Below are 22314 nucleotides of genomic sequence, written 5' to 3'. Positions count from 1 at the left end.
AGCCAAATACAGGAACATTCTGGAAGAAAACCTGTTGGTATCTGCACAAGACCTGAGATTGGGACGGAGATTTATCTTCCAACAGGACAATGATCCAAAACATCAAGCCAAATCTACAATGGAATGGTTCAAAAATAAACGTATCCAGGTGTTAGAATGGCCAAGTCAAAGTCCAGACCTGAATCCAATCGAGAATCTGGAAAGAGCAGAATACTGCTGTTCACAAACACTCTCCATCCAACCTCACTGAGCTTGAGCTGTTTTGCAAGGAAGAATGGGCAAGAATGTCAGTCTCTCGATGTGCAAAACTGATAGAAACATACCCCAAGCGACTTGCAGCTGTAAATGGAGCAAAAGGTGGCGATACAAAGTAGCAAGGGGGCCGAATAATATTGCACGCCCCACTTTTCAGTTTTTTATTTGTTAAAAAAGTTTCAATTATCCAATAGATGTTGTTCCACTTCACGATTGTGTCCCACTTGTTGTTGATTCTTGATTTGATATGAAATTTCATATCTTTATGTTTGAAGCCTGAAATGTGGCGAAAGGTTGCAAGATTCAAGAGGGCCGAATACTTTTGCAAGGCACTGTATGTAGGACTGTCAAATTTATCGCTATAACGGGCAGTAATTAATTTTTTAAAATTAATCACGTGAAAATATTTAGCGCAATTAACGCATTCACGGTACGACTCATTCACGCATTGCCGCAAACAGCCTACAATGGCGCCTTTTTACTTATATACAGAGATATGAGGCAGAGTGGGGTAGATACAAGCATTCATTGGGGCCGTGCTTTTAAATGTCAAAAGCTTTGTCATCTCTCCCACAGCAACTATAAATATTAAGGGAAGCGATGAGGGGAACAATGACAGGAGTTGATCTTTTTCTTAACACCCTGTACTGTACCCAACGCAGAGAAGATATAGCATTTGCAGCCACCACACACAGTCATGGTTGCACCACTTCCCATCATGCATTTAGGCAGAACAGTTAAGTCGCTACAGTATCATTTACTGAAAGCTCAGCAAATACACTAGATGGCACTATTTAGTCACAATATACAAACTCACATTTATCCTTTAAGAATTACAAGTCTTTCTATCCATGGATCCCTTTCACAGAAAGAATGTTAATAATGTTACAGTATCTTGAATGTATATATCCGTCTTGTCTTATCTTTCCATTCCAACAATAATTTACAGAAAAATATGGCATATTTTAGAGATGGTTTGAATTTCGATTAATTACGATTTTAATTTTTAAGCTGTGATTAACTCGATTAAAAATTGTAATCATTTGACAGCCCTAGTTAAATGTAGACCTTATGCCTAATATATACATAACATAATAAAACAGAATTGTTGTGGAACTCAAAATGTTGACTGGACAGTTATGGACTATGCACATTAAATCGTTAGTAACATTAAATATTACACAATACACCAAAGTATATCAGTAGCCTTGTCCTTAAGTCTTTCTGATAGTCTTCCCCTGACCTTTTTACTGCAATAATATAATGAAAACCTGAAATTATGGCTTTCAGTTTTGGCCACCCGAAGATTTTAAGTGGCCCCATCTGGCCACCCCAATGAAAAATTTCTGGAGGCGCCACTGAGTAGCTGTCCCTTAGCCATGTCAGAAACATCTGCTTTTCAGTTATAAAAGGCAAGAGTTCAGACACACCCAACTCCGCCACCAGAGGGCATCATTTGACAAAATACAATACTTTAAGCAAACCATCAAACATAGGATTTTGACAGTTGCCATCATATTTTCGTGATCAAAGTACAGTCAGAACGGCGTTCCGGGTCGAGAACTCATGCTGGTAAGGAGATCTGGCTCGTTCCGGTCCACTTTCACCCCTGGTTAATATCAGTAATTAAAATACCACTTTGGTTATTTCAGCATGACATTAGTCAAGATATTGTCTAATAAGGTAACGCTGTGCGTCGTAATTCTAGTCGGCTGTGTTATCAATGGATGCAGCCCTAATGTGTACATAGTACTAGTAAAATCCCCTGTTAAGTTTCACGATTTGGTCGGGAGACTCCCGATTTTGACCCCAATGCTCACGCCTCACGATTAGAAAGCCAAATCTCCTGATTTTCCAAAAATGTCAATTTTTTTTTTTTTTTGTCACCGTTTTGTAACGATACCATTCGGCCCGATTCGGAAAGTGACCAACAACGAATAGCCTGGCCGTCTCCGACTTCCCTGCTCTCCCTCCCCTTCAGAGCTGCAAAAGCCCAACCAAACATCTGACAGGGAGGGAAGAGGCGAAGCACCACCGACTTCCCAAGATGCTGGCACTAATAAACCGGCTTTTAGACTGGTTCAAGTCTTTATTTTGGAAGGAAGAGATGGAGCTGACCCTGGTCGACCTCCAGTATTCGGGAAAAACGACGTTCGTCAACGTAATTGCCGTAAGTCTTACCTGCCAGCGATAGCTAACTAGCCTAATGCTAATAGCATTAGAGCTAATGATGGGAGAACGATGACGAGGAAGAAGTCGCTGCTTTACTCTGTGTTTTCGTGGATCAAACATCATGGAATATTAAACCACTGCGGTCCTACCCCCACAATATATGAATTTAGTGAGAAAGCGTATCGTTACTTACTTGAAGTTTAGATTCGCTATCATGCTAAAGCTAAAGTGTATACTATACACTTTATTACATTATATCATTATTACTGTGCTGAAACAAAAAATATAAAGTTTCAATTCTAGGTTACAATTCAATTAAAAAACTGCCATGACAAAGATACTTTTAAAAACAAATATGATTCATTTTCTAAATGATGTAATTAATCTTGCTGATTTAGGTGGACGAAACCCTAATTGGAGTGATGGTTGATGAGATGAAGAGGCTGCTGAGGAAGCTGATGTCCAAATTTGTGCAAATGGATGTGATCAGGAAAGCTGAGGATATCCTAGATGTTGATTACAGGAACAAGGAGAACTGGCATGACACAGGCAACATAGCAGTATCACATCTCTGATGCCACCAAAAAGAGGTTCTTTGACAGTATAGTTAATTTTTACACAAGTGTTGTGACCAAAATGAACTTGAAAAAAAATGGTTGCATTTTGTCTTAGCGATTGTCGCGCGCGCGCGTCATCGGGGTTGGCAAACAGAAATCTCCCTATTTGCAATTTCTACAACTTAACAGGTATGCAATAAGTGAACTCTTGTTAGGATTTAACAGATCAATGTTCAAGTCACCACAAACAAAGACATGCTTATTATTCGTTTTCGACAGAAGTTTTCCTACACATTCAGTGAAAAGTTCAACATTGGAGTCGGGAGCGCGATAAACACAACTTATGATTATATTTTGACCTTTTGAAAGAAGTAGTTCAATTGTAATGCATTCCATAAGATTCACAATCTTAGTAGACATGTTGTCTGTCAAACTTAAGGTTGTCGTCAATAAATAGGGCAACACCCCCACCGCCCTTATCCGTCCTATCAATTTTTGCCATATTATAACATTGAAGGTAATGAAAGCTTACCGTCCAATTTAAAAAAGCCGATAAATTGATAATCACTGTAGTATTTGCACTCCTCCGGTCTGTTGACGTAAAAGTTTCTATCAGGATCGAATATGTCATTTGGTTCATTGGAACAATCTTCAACTTGGTCTTCCAACTGTAATTTTGATGAGAGCATTGAGTCCGCTATTTGGGTCATGATTAGTTTTCATAAGCTGCCAGATCTTCGACTTGTTTGATCACTTTCGTTTTCTGGTCTTGTGTTTTGACGAAAATTCTGCAATCTGCGGTCCATGTACTCGCAATCTTTCCGGCTTTCTTCAGTTGACGTGCCTTTCTTGCTATTTCAGCGTTGCGGCGGGTGAGATTCTCATTGAAGAAGATGTTGGATCCTTTCAGAAGACGACCTTGCTTGAGGAGAGCTATCTTGTTCTTTCGATCAGTAAGCTTCATAAGTATCATTGGCGGTTTATTCCCTCGTGAAGCTAGCGGAAAGCATTGTTGAATGAATTGCTGTTCCACTCTTATTCCCAATTCTTGTAACTTGTCAGTCACCTGTTTTTCCACCGTTGCGTAGTTTGGTTCCTGAAGAACTTGCGAATATGCGCGTGTTCTCACTTTGATACCGGTGATGATGAGATCGTTTGCACGTCCACTTTGATCCAGATCCTCTGCCAAAGCTTCCAGTTGTTTGACAGGATCATCTCTCTCTTTCATCGTCTTCTTCAGTTGCTCATTTTCAGCCTGCAGCAATTGGAATTTTTTTGAGATGTCTTGATTCTGTTTCGAGAGGTCCGCATTTTGGAACAAGATGTCAACAATAATATTCGCTAATTCTTCCTCGAAGTTTTGCAGATAAGATTTTAAATCTTCCACGTCTTCAATCCTGTCTACTCTTCTCGTTGCACTAGGCATATTTGGGAGGTCTTCCTTCCAGCTGGCGCCTGAGTTATCAGAGACAGGAGCTCAGGAAAATGCGTCCTTCGCCTTCGAGTGTCTGTGAGTGATAATGTATGCTGTAGTATAGTTAAGTTCAAACAAAAAAAAATATTCTATGTTATTTATCATGGTATTTGCTTTGAGAATATTTCTAATGAAATATATTTAGATTGTAAAAGATGGCCTTCAGTACATTTCTTATAGATGATATCAGTCCATTATTGCTCTATGCGCTGTATGTTTACTTAAATATATTTTCATCTTAAATTCATGCAGAAAATGTACAAATTAGTGTGTAAAGATTCACCAGAATGCAGGAAGTTACGTAGTTGACACTCTAAATGTGTTTGTGTGTCCCGGCACTGATGGTGGGGCCCAAAGTGATATCTTTTCATGGGGCCCAAAATGCGACAATAACAAAAACAATACAATTACTGTAATTTTCGGACTATAAGCTGCTACTTTTTTCCTTCATTTTGATACCTGTGGCTTATAGTCCAGTTCGGCTTATTTAAAAAATTTTTTTTTTAGGTAACACATTATTTGACAGCGGTGTCATAAGACTGTCATAAGATCATCAAAATTATTAGTGTTGCACCGATACCATTTTTTGGGCCCGATACCGATGCCTGGCTGTGCAGTATCGGCCGATACCGATACCATTCCGATACCACTCTGTTAGCAAAAAAAAAAAAAAAAAAAAAACCACACATATACATATACATATATATATATATATATATTAGGGCTGTCAAAATTATCGCGTTAACGCGCGGTAATTAATTTTTTTAATTAATCACGTTAAAATATTTGACGCAATTAACGCACATGTCCCGCTCAGAAAGTATTCTGCCTTTTGCTAAGTTTTACAGCAAGGCTTTTTGCGCTGTCCAACAGCGAACTCTTGTGGTCGCTTTGCGACATGGTTTATTGTTTTCTTTCCAGTTCATTATGGCTGCACGACGTCTCGGGCTGATAATGTTGTGCTTATATGATCCTTGGACAAGATTTGTCCGTAAGTATGGTTGTTGTAAAGAATGTACATATTATGTTAGTAAGCGAAATGTTATATTTTTTGTATGTGACGCTTTTTGTTTATGTTTAGTGAACCTGTATAGCGTGCTAAGCTAACGTTGTTGCTAATGCAATGCTGTGTACTTTTTTGTTGTTGTTTCACTACGGTCTAAAGAGGACAGTGGTTTGAGGCCATTTTAATTAATAAATCAGATGAAAAAGGAAGAAGTCTGATTATTAAGGCGTCGTTCACTAGCTGTCTAGCTTTGGAAAAAGTAGACGCTTTGGAATGAGGACAGCATAGACAGATTTAAATGACAGTAGAGTGAAACGCCCACTACTGTCCTTATGTACCTTATGTTGAATGTATATATCCATCTTGTGTCTTCTTTCATTTCCAACAATTTATTTTACAGAATATATATATAATTTACAGAAAAATATGGCATATTTTATAGATGGTTTGAATTGCGATTAATTGCGATTAATTAATTTTTAAACTGTAATTAACTCGATTTAAAATTTTAATCGTTTGACAGCCCTAAAAAAATACAATTAAGCGACAGTTATGAGGTAGATATCCGTGACTTTTTTAACAGACACCAAATTTTTCGTTGCGACGTAATTTGTTTATAAGTTTAAAATATTCGAGTGAATCATTTTTTGAAGTCGTTTTTTTTTTTTTTTTTTTTTTTTATGAAATATTTGACATCAGATGATGATTCTAAGCTAAAAATGATATTTTGAATAATAAATATAATTACTTTCTGTGATGAACGGCAAGCCGTTTGGGTGGATCTCAATTACAGAGAACAGAAATAGCAAATGAGTTTGTATTTAATAAAAAGTCAAATAAAGGAAGCATGCCAATCAGTACATGAATTTAGGAAAGTAGGATACTACCGAAGAAGCATGAAGATGAGGGCGCGCACAGCGGTAAGCAAGTCAATCCTCCGACAAAGCTAAGACGCACGCGTGTCCTTAAATACAGACGGTGTACTCCTTAATGCATCATAAAGAATTGAGAATACATGTATCGTAAAGAACTGAGAATGCAAACATGTCATAAAGAACAACTGAGAACAAACGCATGACACTTACCTTCTTTTTATGGCTAGGTTCAGGGCCTTAGAAAGAGGGTTACGAGTGACACTAGGGATGGAAAAACCGAGGCTTTCCGAAACAATGAACCATTTTTGAGACAATTGCCCTAAATTGAATCACTGTTTCGAGGTGTTTGAAACACTGCAAGAGCTCCACCTACTGGATAAACAGTGCACGTTCCTTTTTAAAACGAAACTTCTCAAATTGCCTCAGCATTGTAGCCTGGTACACCAGACGCAGACCCGGCGGCATGGGCGGGCATTAGGGGGCCGTGCCCGCCCTGAGGGACGGCTGTGCCCGCCCTAGCTCGATTAAACTGTACTGTGTAATTTAAAAAAAAAATTTTTTTTAAATCTTCCACAATAACACACACACACGGGGAGAATGAACCCTATATTCCAGTGTTTTTCAATCGATTGTGCCGCCGCCGCCGCGAGAAATTATCCAATATCGCTTTTTTTTAACATCGTCGGGCAAAGTTGCAGTAGGAAGGAAGGAATGTGGAAAAAGTTTTCGGTTGTGTGCAGATGAGTCGTGTTGCGTTCAAGAACTGCTCGGATTTCTAGCCGCCAGCCACCTTGCTCTCCGTAACAATGTGGACCCCAGCACTTCTACTGTTCATTATTTGACTCGTCAAGTGTCGATATATACAAAAGTGTCCTTTCCATTTTATCCATATGTGACGACCGTTAATCCTCCCTCTTTGTTTTATTCCAACACATTATCGAGGACAGCTAGGTGGGAGATACCTAGAAATCCGAGCAGTTCTTGAACGCGACACGAGCGGCTATCTAGCGCCATGGCACCATACAAGCTTAAACTCATCTCCAAATGAACCCCCGTCGCTTCAGAACAAGTCGATGGATTATTTTGTACGCCTTCGTGAAAACACAGAGAAATGAGCAACTTTTTTGAGGAAAACTACAAAGGTAAACGCCCTGAAAGCCAGTTACTTTGTTGATAAATCCCAAAAGTCCCAAACTGTGGCAGAGACGTTAATACTACCTGTCTGCAAAGCCATTGTCAGCGAGACGACCAGCCCTGATGTGCTTAAATGCATTGCTCAAGTCCCCTGTCTGATAGTTTTTCAAGCCTAATTGCTAAACGTTTCACACTGAGTAAGTATAAATACTGAGAAATTATTTTATAAATAAATATACTATACAGAGAGTAATTTTGGAACATTTTGGTGTGGTGTGCCGCGAGATTTTTTCCAACCTAAAAACGTCCCGTGACTCAGAAAAGGTTGAAAAACACTGCTCTAGTCATCCTATCTTGATCTGTCGTCACAATCAGAGCAGCGAATGTAGGCAATTTCTAGCCAATCACAGATAAGGGGGGCGGGCTGAGTAGCCTGTGTTGTGCCGAAAAATAGCCGCCCCGCGTGAAATGTCCCCATCCGACGGGAATGCTTATTTATAACGCTTTATTGAGCGTTTATTTGATTTATTTGTTTATTTATTTTATTGTTGAGCGCCCACACGTCACTCGTACAGCTTTTTCTTACCAATCGATGGACATGGAAACGGTTTTCTTATACGGTGAATATATGTATTATTTTACTCTGCTTGAACTAAATGTCATAACTGTGTGATTGTCATTGAGATATGGTCGTGAAAACCTGTAGACTAATACATTTCTGTTCAAAGATGGTTATGTGGCCCAGTCCACGATTTGTTAGTAAAATAAAGTACTAGTATTTTGTCTAATTTATTTATTTAAAAGTGATTTTACAGTCGTAAATCCATTACTGTAACGAGTCCATGAAAACATTTGATGTTTTCACCTCAATAAAGCGTTATAAATAAGCGTTCCCGTCAGGGGGGACATTTCACGCGAGGCGGCTATTTTTCGGCACAACACCTGCCATTGCGTACTGCGATTGGATAGGGATAGCTCCGGTTACAGAAATGGTGATTGAGCGGCTCCTCCGTTGCTAATTCAAATTGGAATGGACATCCGTGTTTTTTTTTTCAAGAAACTAAAGTCGAACTCAAGCCATGACAAAGACGCGGCCGAAAGTCAACATGAAGGGATAGCGCTGCCACCTCCTGCAGTTTCACCGACTGACACTATCATCAGAAAATATAACGGGTAAAAACGCCACTGTTACGGCTAAATTTACAGTGAAGAAGTGTGCCCCCCAAAAAAACTGTAATCCCCCCCCGTAATTTCTTTCTGCAGCCGGGTCTGACCAGACGCACCGCTGTTCGAAAAATACAGGGAGAACAGTGCCAGGCAATCAGCTTTGCATATCTTAAATAGAATTAAGTGGATGTCGTCAATTTCAACCGTTGGATCGTGTCATCATTAAGTGTTATTTACACAGTTAAAGTTGACCTTTTTAAGCGACAGTGCTCGTCTTGTACAGTGGGGCAAATAAGTATTTAGTCAACCACCAATTGTGCAAGTTCTCCTACTTGAAAAGATTCGAGAGCCCTGTAATTGTCAACATGGGTAAACCTCAACCATGAGAGACAGAATGTGGGGGGGGGGGGGGACAGAAAATCACATTGTTTGATTTTTAAAGAATTTATTTGCAAATCATGGTGGAAAATGAGTATTTGGTCACCTAAAAACAAGCAAGATTTCTGGCTGTCAAAGAGGTCTAACTTTTTCTAACGAGGTCTCACGAGGTTCCACTCGTTACCTGTATTAATGGCACCTGTTTTAACTCATTATCAGCATAAAAGACACCTGTCCACAATCTCAAGTCAGTCACACTCCAAACTCCACTATGGCCAAGACCAAACAGCTGTCAAAGGACACCAGAGAAAAAATTGTAGACCTGCACCAGGCTGGGAAGACTGAATCTGCAATAGATAAAATGCTTGGTGTAAAGAAATCAACTGTGGGAGCAATTATTAGAAAATGGAAGACATAAAAGACCACTGATAATCTCCCTCGATCTGGGGCTCCCTGCAAGATCTCACCCCGTGGCGTCAAAATGATAACAAGAACGGTGAGCAAAAATCCCAGAACCACACAGGGGGACCTAGTGAATGACCTACAGAGAGCTGAGACCACAGTAACAAAGGCTACTATCAGTAACACAATGCGCCGCCAGGGACTCAAATACTGCACTGCCAGACGTGTCCCCCTGCTGAAGAAAGTACATGTCCAGGTCGGTCTGCGGTTCGCTAGAGAGCATTTGGATGATCCAGAAGAGGACTGGGAGAATGTGTTACGGTCAGATGAAACCAAAATAGAACTTTTTGGCAGAGGTTGCGCTAGACATTTTCATTGTCTGTCATTTTGACTGACAGGGTCATAAAAATCCGGTCATAGTCTATTTTTACCCGTCACTGAAATTTTTTAAATGATAATGATGACATATTCAATAGTATTTAGTTTTCATTCATTTTTAATTAATATTGTAACACTTGCTTGGCGGCGAAAAATTAGACACGGAAGTCGTGGTATTTTTCTCCCTTTTTACTCTGCTTAACCAACAACTCCGCCCCCAAAGAAAAAGAGGCAACGATATAGACCCCAATCACCAACGTCACACAATGATCTTAATTGTGGTTGTCAGCCCAAAATCTTCTAAATATATATTAAATGCATCTTACCAGATATAAAAAGACTACTACATAGTCTGTGGTGATCGTTTGGTGCCCAGACTTCTTGTCGAATTACAGCAGTCCATCTCGCTCTCATCTTCACCATTTTGATCATTAATATTAACGAGCAGAAAAATACGCCGTAATAGGAGGCATGTACGTAGCGGTAATGTGTAAATATGACGAGCTGACACACAATATGGTGGCTCCGGTCAGGGGAGCGGAGTTGTGACGTCATGTGATTGGGTGATTGGATGACGCGCTGGCACACCGGGTGCACCAATAAGAACCTCGCGTTGATGTGTCAATCACGGTGCCGCCGCCAGACCCCGGTGACGCTACAATATTCTGACAGAAGAGCCAACGACGTCATGCATTAAGAGAGACATTAGCTAATATGCTGACTCGCCACCCTGTGGTCTGGTGTGTGAATTGCAACCTGTCAAAATGACGGATGGATTTCAGTTTTTTCCGTCACCGTTTTAAAAAACCGGTCAACGACGGAAAATATCCGGTTAACGCGACCCCTGCTTTGGTAGAAACACAGGTTCTCCTGTTTGGAGGTCAAAGAATACTGAATTGCACCATACCCACTGTGAAGCATGGGGGTTGAAACTAGAGATTTTTTTTTTTTTAAAGTCTGGTCCGGGTTTTCCAGTGCACTGGTTTACATAATCCATTCCAGTTTTTGCTTCGGTTCCCCTAAAATCCGGTCCGCATTTTACGGCACATCTTCAACACACTACATTTACATTACCGTCTCCCAATTTACCGAGAGACTTTATCGGTAAAAATGTCAGCTGTGTGGGATCATTTCACCTTAAACAATGACAAAGACGAAGAGGCAGAGTGCAACATATGCCACAATAAAGTCAAGCGTGGTGGTAAAGCTGTAAGAAGTTTTAATAAAACCAACCTAATCAAGCATTTAGCGAAATATCACCACAAACAATATGAGGAGTATTTTAAGAAAACCGAAGACAAAAAGAAAGGTCCTACGTAACTAACACTGGCAGAAACTTTTGCTATGCGTGACAAACTGGCACTCAACAGTCCCAAAGCCCAGGGAAGACTCATTGCCGAAGGAATCATTCTGGATGACGAGCCATTATCTCTCGTGAGTAAAGTGGGATTTAGACGCATCGGGCAGACTTTTTTCAAAAAATATATATTCTAGGGCTGTCAAAATTATCGCGTTAACGGGCGTTAATTAATTTTTTTAATTAATCCCGTTAAAAATGTTGACGCAATTAACGCACTTGGCCCAGCTCAGACAGATTTAAATGACAGAGGAGTGAGAGGCCCACTTGTTAATTGTGTTTTGCGGAGTTTTGCTGCCCTCTGCTGGCGCTTGGGTGCGACTGATTTTATAGTGTAAGTAATTATTGCCATCAACAATGGCGGGCTACAAGTTTATTTGTTGATTGAAAATTTTACAAATTTTATTAAAACGAAAACATTAAGAGGGGTTTTAATATAAAATTTCTATAACTTGTACTAACATTTTTCATAAAGAACTACAAGTCTTTCTATCCATGGATCACTTTAACAGAATGTTAGTAATGTTAATGCCATCTTGTTGATTTATTGTAAAATAAACAAATACAGTCCTTAAGTACCGCAGGCTGAATATATATATATATCCATCTTGCATCTTATCTTTCCATTCCAACAATAATTTACAGAAAAATAGGCCATATTATATAGATGGTTTGAATTGCGATTAATTACGATTAATTAATTTTTAAGCTGTAAGTAACTCGATTAAAATTTTTAATCGTTTGACAGCCCTAATATATTCATATATTTATACTAAAACGATGTATGTATGTATGTATGTATGTACTTTTCCAGCGTTATTTCGCTGTGTAAATGCACTTATAGTGATAAAAATATGTAGAGTATTTAAACATTGAGAAAATTTGCGTTTTTTTTTTCTGCCAACTCGAGGGGATTAAAATAAAGGTCAAATCCACTATCCACCTGTTAGAACACACATGCAAATATAAAATATATAAATGTTTATTGAATATCCATCTTACAGTCTTGTTTAACTGGGAGAATTTGTTACAAAAGACCGGCTATAATTTGTTATCATTATGCATATATGCACTGGCGTCACCAAACGTGATCACACAAAACGTAACCACGCATTGCTCCTGAGTACTCACAAATAAAGCATAATTTTTTTTTTTTTTTTTTTTTTTGGGCTCGTGCCGACAAATAAAACATAAAATTTTGGGATTTTTCGGGCTGGGCAAGCAAATCAAAGGGAGTGTGTAATAGTTAATAGTTTGAGGTTGTTTGCGTGTTTTGCTTTTTTAAGACAGTTTACATTATTATTAGCATGTTTTACTGTCTAAATATGTAATTTCTGTTTGTTATTTATAATGTTTAGTGTTTATCATTACCAACCTTACCAACCATTATGTGTTATTCCAACTCACCTAATTCAGCTGGGAAGTTGTTATCAAGACACTAAAACCCTTTTCAACATGAGTCTGACAACTAAGTAAGGAGGCTAAATAACTTTAAACTTTTAATACATGCTCAGAGAGACCGGTATCGGTATCGGCCAGTATCGGTATCGGATCGGAAGTGCAAAACAATATCGGATCGGAAGTGCAAAAACCTGGATCGGGACATCCCTAATACAAACCTGTCCATTGGGAGGAGGAAACATTTTAACATTCTATCAATCAGTGACGTGCGGTCTGCCTCACCTGTCATCATGACAAAAAAATAATTATAGCATCAAATTTATATGAATATTTGTCCATTGCTCTTTATGAATGACTCATTTCAAACATTTTTTATAGTCAAAATCGCTGAATTTGCCTATTTCCTGTTCAAATAAAGAAATGAAACGAGAGGTGCGGCAGCAACAAGTAAAGCCTCACCTCTGAATGCGCTATCCATAACAAACTGGGTTGATACATGGAATTGGAGCGTGCTGGTTGCCGTACATCTGCATGTCGCCATTGTAATGTTTCCAGATACGTTTATTTGACCTGATTTTCCACAGTCTGGCTAATGTCTTTAACCCTTAAAGTTTAATGTTTGTTAGCGACATATTTAGTTTTGCTGATGGGGAAAAAAAACGCAGTGAAAAGGCACAGGTTGCGGCAGATAGTACTCTGCCGCACTGAAAGGGGGCGTACGTGAAACTGGACTTTCCGTCAAAAGTGGACGCGATTAACACAACACCGGAGCTAAAAGGTTTGCTTCAAACTACGGGACAGAAGATAACTCGCGCTTTTCAAATGGACTGGTACACCCGAAAAGACTGGCTATGTAGCTGTCCTTCTAAAAATTGCCTTTGCTGCTTTCCCTGCCTTTTCTTCTCAACTTGTGCCAATGTCTGGACTAACACGAGATATTGTGACATTAAAAAACTACCACGAAGCCTCAGCAAACAAGAGAGCTCGACCACTCACATTCAAAGCCTGATTGCTATAAAAACTTTTGGAAGCTCATGGATCGATTTGGCTTTGACGAACAGCGGAAGCTCAACGGTAGCATACCTGTTAAGTTGTAGAAATTGCATATAGGGAGATTTCTGTTTGCCAACCCCGATGACGCGCGCGCGCGACAATCGCTAAGACAAAATGCAACCATTTTTTTTCAAGTGCATTTTGGTCACAACACTTGTGTAAAAATTAACTACACTGTCAAAGAACCTCTTTTTGGTGGCATCAGAGATGGTCTTCAACTTGCTCCATGTATTGTCTGGCATCATGTGATACTGCTATGTTGCCTGTGTCATGCCAGTTCTCCTTGTTCCTGTAATCAACATCTAGGATATCCTCAGCTTTCCTGATCACATCCATTTGCACAAATTTGGACATCAGCTTCCTCAGCAGCCTCTTCATCTCATCAACCATCACTCCAATTAGGGTTTCGTCAGACTAAATCAGCAAGATTCAAAACATTAATTACATCATTTAGAAAATTAATCATATTTGTTTTGAAAAGTATCTTTGTCATGGCAGTTTTTTAATTGAATTGTAACCTAGAATTGAAACTTTATATTTTTTGTTTCAGCACAGTAATAATGATATAATGTAATAAAGTGTATAGTATACACTTTAGCTTTAGCATAATAGCGAATCTAAATGATTAAACTTCAAGTAAGTAACGATACGCTTTCTCACTTAAATTCATATATTGTGGGGGTAGGACCGCAGTGGTTTAATATTCCATGATGTTTGATCCACGAAAACACAGAGTAAAGCAGCGACTTCATCGTTCTCCCATCATTAGCTCTAATGCTATTAGCATTAGGCTAGTTAGCTATCGCTGGCAGGTAAGACTTACGGCAATTACGTTGACGAACGTCGTTTTTCCCGAATACTGGAGGCCGACCAGGGTCAGCTCCATCTCTTCCTTCCAAAATAAAGACTTGAACCAGTCTAAAAGCCGGTTTATTAGTGCCAGCATCTTGGGAAGTCGGTGGTGCTTCGCCTCTTCCCTCCCTGTCAGATGTTTGGTTGGGCTTTTCCAGCTCTGAAGGGGAGGGAGGCCAGGGAAGTCGGAGACGGCCAGGCCATTTGTTGTTGGTCACTTTCCGAATCGGGCCGAATGGTATCGTTACAAAACGGTGACAAACAAAAACGTTAAAAAAAAAAAAAAAATTGACATTTTTGGAAAATCGGGAGATTTGGCTTTCTAATCGTGAGGCGTGAGCATTGGGGTCAAAATCGGGAGTCTCCCGACCAAATCGCGAAACTTAACAGGTATGCGGTAGAATCCACCATGCTAAGGTAAAGGAAAACCGAAAGAGTTTGAAAGACCTCATTAATGCAACCTGCATCCTAGCTAAACAGGAGTTAACATTTCGTGGTAACGATGAGTGTGTAAGCTCTTCTAAACGTGGCATATATGTAGAACGATTACATGGTTTTGCTGAGAAAGATGTTAGCTAGACATTTGGACACATCCACTGTGTTTTCTGGCTTGTCAAATAGAACACAGAACGATCTAATTGAAGCAATCCTCTCCATTGAGGCGGAGAGATTTTTTAAAGTAAAGGAAAATAAGGAGGACTTTTACTAAAAGGGCATAGGTTTGCATAGGGACGGTAGGGACATAACACTACCAACTTTTCAGGATGCTAAAATTGTCCCCACCAACGTTTAAGCAGCCTTACATTTTTTGCTTGATATAATGTTCAGTTATATAGAGAATTTAGATCTTTCAATAGTTCCATATGTTGTAAGGATAGAATTGACCCTACCATTATTAAGTGAATTATTTTCATTATGTTTATGCTAATAAAAACCAGACATTTATTCAGGAAATTTTCAAAATGTTTCTTTAGTATTTTTTGAAAACAAAGGTTTGAATTGAACAGTGTATCATCTGAACCAATGCACATAAAAGTTATTATCAGTAGATAAGGATTTATTTTGCATTGATCATTTTGCCTATTAATTCATTAGGTTCATATACATGAGAAATGTAGCCCTTTGCCCCCTTCATCCAATCTGTTTGGTCTAATTAATGTCCCGTCCCCAGCAAAAAGTGTACCTACATGCAGGTTATGCTGTTATATCGTCCCTACGAATGTTGAGACCAAACCTATGCACTTCCAAAGTAACGCCGTTTTTTGTGGTGAAGGACAGGCGCAAGACCACAAAGTTTTCATTTCAATCTTATTTAAAAAAAAAAAAAAAAAAAAAAAAAGAGCTTAGACTAGGAAAAATACAATAGAATATTTAAAAACTAAATTTTGGCCTTAAATAAAATATTGTTTTTCTTTTCACACTTTTTGTTTAGCAATCTGTAATAAATGGATTAAAGTATCAGAATTAAAAGTTTTAAAAACAACTGAATATTTCACTAAAGGTCAGAATTGAATTCTGTGGTTTTGTACACCACTCTTTACTCTCATTTATGTTGCATGAATTATAGAATTGAGACGGCCAACACAATGAGGGTGTAGAGCAAATGCATGTTATGTTCTTACTTTTACGTATCGATAATATGTACCGTGTGTGCGTGTTTTGTGAAGAATGCTGATGAGATATGAAATAACCAGTAGCCAATTGAATAAGCTACCTTTTTGGTTTATATATTTGGAAATCTGACACTAAAGGCGTCAGTGCCTCACCAACCATGAACCTCACCGCACGTCACTGGTGCGCACCCCCCTTCACACACAAGTGTTCGTGAGTCCACACACTGGCCTGTTCGATCAATCCATGACCAATGAAAGAGCATGATTTCAAGCAACGTACATGTGTGGAGACGCACACAACTGCATGGTTTCAAATGAGACAAACCTTCAGTAATAATTGATGGAATTCAATTTTCCTGCGAAGCAATACACAAAAGTACAAGCACACACATATGCGCACACGCTGGGTGACGTGAGAGTGCACGTGCATGTACGAACTAGGGTTGGGAATCTCTGGCATGAAGCCGATTCGATATGTATCTAGATACACAGGTTACGATTCGATTAAAAAACGATACATTTTTAAGGCCCAGCGATTCGATACAGTTTAAGAACAATACGGTTCGATACAGAGTGCAAACGATACGATAGTAAACATTTGTTGTGTGTGTTCGTACAGTATTTTAAAAATATAAAAAAGACCACATTTTTTAATAGCAAAATTAACAAAATTTCATACCAATGTTATGTTTTATTTTTTATGAGAAAAAAAATAAGGCTTACTATATGACCGTCATTTTGTTGGATGGGATTGATAATACAATAAAACTCCAGTCACAGACAACAATAAAGTGCAGTAATTCAATTACTGTATTTCCTGGTGTTTCGAACACAAGAGGTAAGTAATTTAAGTGCAAACTTTCAATGTAAACATCTTACAAACAAAAAATTATATGCAGCAGCTCTTGAAAAAAAAAATTAAACCTGCTAGTGTTATCATAAATAAATAGTAAATTATGCTTTACGACTGGTATAATTGGGGGAATAAAAACATAGCATTTTAGACAGGTCAATAATCATTACTTTAACCTAATACACAGCAAAGTCATTCACTTATGCCCGTGCTTCCTCATTTTTTATTGCTCATCACTGTCCATATCTTTTTTGAAGGGCAGATTTTTCTTGAGGAAGATCAACTAATCCACATGTTCATGTTTAAGCAGACTGCGTTTCGTGGAAACAATATGCCGCCCTTTCCAGCATTGTAGTAGGTTATTTTTCAGGGTTAAAACTCACGATTTCTGTACCACTTCACACAAGCTCTGTCCCATGCAAACAGATCTGGCTGCCTTCATCACTTCAAAGTCCGACTTTTGTTTTCCTGGGTGCGTTGAAAATCAATCACAGCACGTCGCTGCCGTCGGTGATCACACTGTCCATTGTTTTAGCATTTTGCTTCGTTGCCACTACTAGTTTCGTTTTCGTTTTGGGCTGTGAAGAAAATGCTACGCTGCGTACGTTATAGTGGTTTCGTTAGCTCTCGCGTTGTTATGACACGCCCGTGACGATCAGGTAATGACGGCGACTAGTAGCGGTTGTGCCGAAATGCATGGGAAGTAACTTGTGGCAACCACGGCTGTGAGTAGTGCTTGTCCATATTATATCATGCGTGCGGTCTCGATCTAAGTCTGAGCTGATTGGTGAATGACGCGCACTTGTGTCATTCACTGAAAGACACAAGCGCAGCATGAGAAGTAAAAGCTAAATTATAATATTAAGCAATGCATTGAACTAGGCATTAGAAGCCGATTCTTGTGCTCACGATAGCCGAATTCTATCTCTACTATCGGTTCACTGAATATTTAATGGCTAATTAGTGTCGAATGGTAACTTTACTATCGATACATCTGTATTTCTCGCCTGGAAAACCGGATATTCGGTCGTCTCGGTTTATCGTTCTCAAGCTTAGTACAAACGCGTACGATTGTTCGCACAGTCGCGTCATAGTCAACCGTCACATACTTCAACTCATGCTGTCCCATTGAACAAGCAACGCGCGCGCACACACACCCAGGGCCGGCCCAAGCCATTTGGGGGCCCTAAGCACAATAATGCCAAGGGGCCTCATATTTTTGGCCCACCATTTCGTCAGTGTATTGTGAAACCCATGCATGCAATCCAACCCATACGTCCATATTTTGTATATTAATCAGATTTTTCGTTTCTCTGCTCCAGGATGATAAATTCTCTTCGACATATTTGTGTATCTATTTTCCAAGCAAGTTTGAGCACCAGTCATCGCAAAGCAGGTTCAACGTCACTCCCCAGGTTTCCAGATTGTAATGACAAGAAAATGGATGTTCGCAAAGATAAACGGCAATGTGCGCCACATTATTCACGATGCTCTATTAACAACATATAAAATGAGGTTGCCAGATTTGGGGCCCCCAAGTGGTCAGGGGCCCTAAGCAGCTGCACTGTCTGCGTATAGGCTGGGCCAGCCTTGCACACACCCATTAAATGTAGGCAAGTGATTTTATTTTCATCAATCACAAGTAATGTAGGCAAGTGATTTCATTTTCATTAATCCCAACTAAAGGTCTTCGCGGTTCGGAGCCTGCTGAAGCGTCTTCTGCAGATACTGAGCGATGATGTTGCCTCTTTCGTGTTCCAGCTGGCGCTCGCGCTCACGCGCACGACGCATGACGACATCATAAAAGGTGCGCCCAGGCTCCAGCTGATGAACTGGAACTAAGGCTTGGCCCGCTTGAGCCTGCCGAAGCGGCTCCGGCTGAACGTTGCCTCTTTCGCGTTCCAGCTGGGGCTCGCGCACACCACGCACAACGGCATCATGAAAGGTGGACTGTGAAGGAATATATTTTATTCATGCTTATAAAAAACATTACTGGTGTGATACTATATTCAGGGGTGCACATAAGTGGTCCGCATGCGTACTGGACGTAGACAAACGCGCTGGCCCTCAACGGCTTCCATACGCTTTTGCGTGCCGATGGCTGACCACAGTATTTGCGAGAAAATCACTTCTCAAAATGTCAAAGAGGCAAGCCCCACAGAGTAATTATTTCATTTTAGCTGTCATTTCGCCTGATTTAAAAAATTGATTAAAAAAAAATCTGGTTGATATCCTGGCTGAGGTATACTAGACGACCCCAAGACTCGAACTAAAGTACTCTGATAAAATTCTGATGTATCATTTCAAAATAAAAGTATTTTGAAAATTGGCCATTTTTGCTGTCATTTCGCCTGATTTAAAAAATTGATTTAACAAAATCTGGCTGATATCCCGGGACGGTTCCACTTCTGGGGTATACTAGACGACCCCAAGACTCGAACTAAAGTACTCTGATAAAATTCTGATGTATCATTTCAAAATAAAAGTACATTGAAAATTGCCCATTATTGCTGTCATTTCGCCTGATTTCAAAAATTGATTTTAAAAAATCTGGCTAATATCCCGGGACGATTCCACATCTGGGGTATACTAGACTACCCCAAGACTCGATCTTATGTACTCTGATAAAATTCTGATGTATCATTTCAAAATAAAAGTACTTTGAAAATTGCCTATTTTAGCTGTCATTTTTAATCATTTTTTTTAAATCAGGCGAAATGGCAGCAAAAATGGGCAATTTTCAAAGTACCTTTAATTTGAAATGATACATCAGAATTTTATCAGAGTACTTTAGTTCGAGTCTTGGGGTCGTCTAGTACAGGGGTTTTCAACCCAGTCCTCAAGGCACACTGTGGGTCCTGGTTTTTGTTCCAGCCGATCCAGCAGAGACAGTTGAACCAATGAGGCTTCTGCTAAAACAAGCCACACCTGACTGCAATCAACTGATTGCACTTGTAAAACACCAGATTGGGGAAAAAGTGTTGTCATCTTGTTTGGTAAGAATGAAATCCTGCACCCACAGTGTGCCTTAGTGGAATAGGTTGGGAACCCCTGGTCTAGTATACCTCAGAAGTGGAACCGTACCAGGATATCAACCAGATTTTTTAAAATCAATTTTTAAAATCAGGCGAAATGACAGCTAAAATAGGCAATTTTCAAAGTACTTTATTTTGAAATGATACTTCAGAATTTTATCAGAGTACATTAGTTCGAGTCTTGGGGTCGTCCAGTATAGACCCTACCCACGTGACGTCACAACTCCGCTCTCCTGAATGGTACCGCCCAATTGTCCGTCAAAACATTGTGTTAACCTGTTACGGCTACGTACATTCCTCCTATTTACGGCGTGTTTTTCTGCTCCTTAACATTAATAATCAAAATGGTGAAGGCGTGTGTGGCTGTTGGTTGCACTAACAGAGAAGATGGAAGGAGAGACTTGAAGTTTTACCGTATTCCGAGGGATCCAAAGAGGAGAGCGAAATGGACGGCTGTAATTCGACGTGAAAACTGGGCACCAAAAAATCACCACAGACTATGTAGTAGTCATTTTATATCCGGTAAGATGCATTTAAAATATACTTAGAGGGTTTTGGGCTGACAAATAACCACAATTAAGATCATTGCTAGGCTAATCGCCGACAACATACACGTATGTATGTAGTGAGAGTGCTATCGCTAAACCATATAAACATTAAAAGCCTTAACTCCATTGACAAACGACATGAAATACATTAGACTTGACAGTGGATGTCAGCAATAACAAAAGATTTTGAATTGAAAATTTCGTAACTCACCTTTCCAAGCACAAGATAGATTCCTGCCGAATTTTCGTGGACGAGGACCTGTTTCACCCAACCAGCAACGAAGTATTTATAAGCCTCCAAGCTCTTAAAGTTTTTCAAACTTTCGTGAGAATAGGCTGATTTTGTGTGGACAAGATAGTTGTACAGTTCAGGGTAGCTAGCAGATGTCAGGCAAATACGGCGGAGACAGCGGGTCGAAAAACATCGATTTGGGCATCAAATATGGATCTGGCGACTGTATAGAACGAATCTTTTCCACATAACGCCTTTTATGCAACACATCCAGTGAGTTTACGGCATCAGAAAGCACCGGGTCTTCCATGAAATGCATTTTAAATTCCTCGGTCAATTGAAACCAATGCTAATACAGAGACAAAATGACGGACAAGTGGGCGGAACCATACAGCGAGCACGTGGTTTTGTGACGTCGGTGGGTAGGGTCTATACCCCAGAAGTGGAACCGTCCCGGGATATCAGCCAGATTTTTTTAACTCAATTTTTGAAATCAGGCGAAATGACAGCAATAATGGGCAATTTTCAAAGTACTTTTATTTTGAAATGCTTGGGGTCGTCTAGTATACCCCAGAAGTGGAACCGTCCCGGGATATCAGCCAGATTTTGTTAAATCAATTTTTTAAATCAGGCGAAATGACAGCAAAAATGGCCAATTTTCAAAATACTTTTATTTTGAAATGATACATCAGAATTTTATCTGAGTACTTTAGTTCGAGTCTTGGGGTCGTCTAGTATACCTCAGCCAGGATATCAACCAGATTTTTTTTTAATCAATTTTTTTAATCAGGCGAAATGACAGCTAAAATGGGCAATTTTCAAAGTACTTTTATTTTGAAATGATACATCAGAATTTTATCAGAGTACTTTAGTTCGAATTTTGGGGTCGTCTAGTATACCTCAGAAGTGGAACCGTCCCGGGATATCAGACAGATATTTTTAAATTAATATTTGAAATAAGGGTAAATGACAGCAATAACTAGCAATTTTCTCAGTAGTATTACTCGGAATTCCTAAATTATTTTTTATATCATAATACTTTAGTTTGGGTCTCGGGGTGCTCGAGTGCCTCTCCCAAGTGGACCCGTTCTTGGATGGCTTCCCGTTTTTTATTTATTCATATTTATTTTTTTCAATAAAGGGACTAGCGCCGTGAAGCCACCGGGGGACTTGCGCTGTGAAGCCACTCGCCCTATGGACAAGTGGCGGAATAAAGTTAATGAACAGCGCCATGCACTGACAAACGTGTTTCACGAAGCTAAACATGCACGTTCAATGAGCAGGACATCACACTTTTACAAAAGCTTGGAGTTAATGTGGGAGCCACATAAATAACAAAAGAAAATTGCTTTGATGCATAGAGAATGCCATTTATTTTGAATGAGTGCTTTTATGATTATTTCTTGACATTTCACTTCAAAGTAATGGCAATTTCGTTGCGCCAGTTGATGTTAATCAAGCATTAATTGTTAATATAATTAAAGTTAATTGGCTCTAAGTAAAGCTTGTCATAATTTTATCGCATCAGGCGGGTCGGCTCTCAAGCTCAATGAGGACCAAGTCACATCTCCA

At 39.5% G+C, this 22314-nt stretch overlaps 1 protein-coding gene across 1 annotated transcript; it reads right to left on the bottom strand.

The window, feature by feature from the left end:
• Window positions 1-13810: 13810 nt before the first annotated feature.
• Window positions 13811-14628, bottom strand: LOC130904724 (ADP-ribosylation factor-like protein 8). Its single transcript, XM_057817672.1, has 2 exons — window positions 14433-14628; window positions 13811-14023 (listed from the first exon to the last, which is right to left on the bottom strand). The coding sequence occupies exons 1-2, from the start codon at window positions 14553-14555 to the stop codon at window positions 13811-13813; spliced, it is 336 nt and encodes a 111-aa protein (XP_057673655.1). The 5' UTR covers window positions 14556-14628.
• Between the last annotated feature and the right edge of the window lie 7686 nt (window positions 14629-22314).

This window comes from Corythoichthys intestinalis, chromosome 16 (assembly GCF_030265065.1).
Source record: "Corythoichthys intestinalis isolate RoL2023-P3 chromosome 16, ASM3026506v1, whole genome shotgun sequence".
Taxonomy (NCBI): domain Eukaryota; kingdom Metazoa; phylum Chordata; class Actinopteri; order Syngnathiformes; family Syngnathidae; genus Corythoichthys; species Corythoichthys intestinalis.
This window is presented reverse-complemented; position numbering and strand designations above follow the sequence as displayed.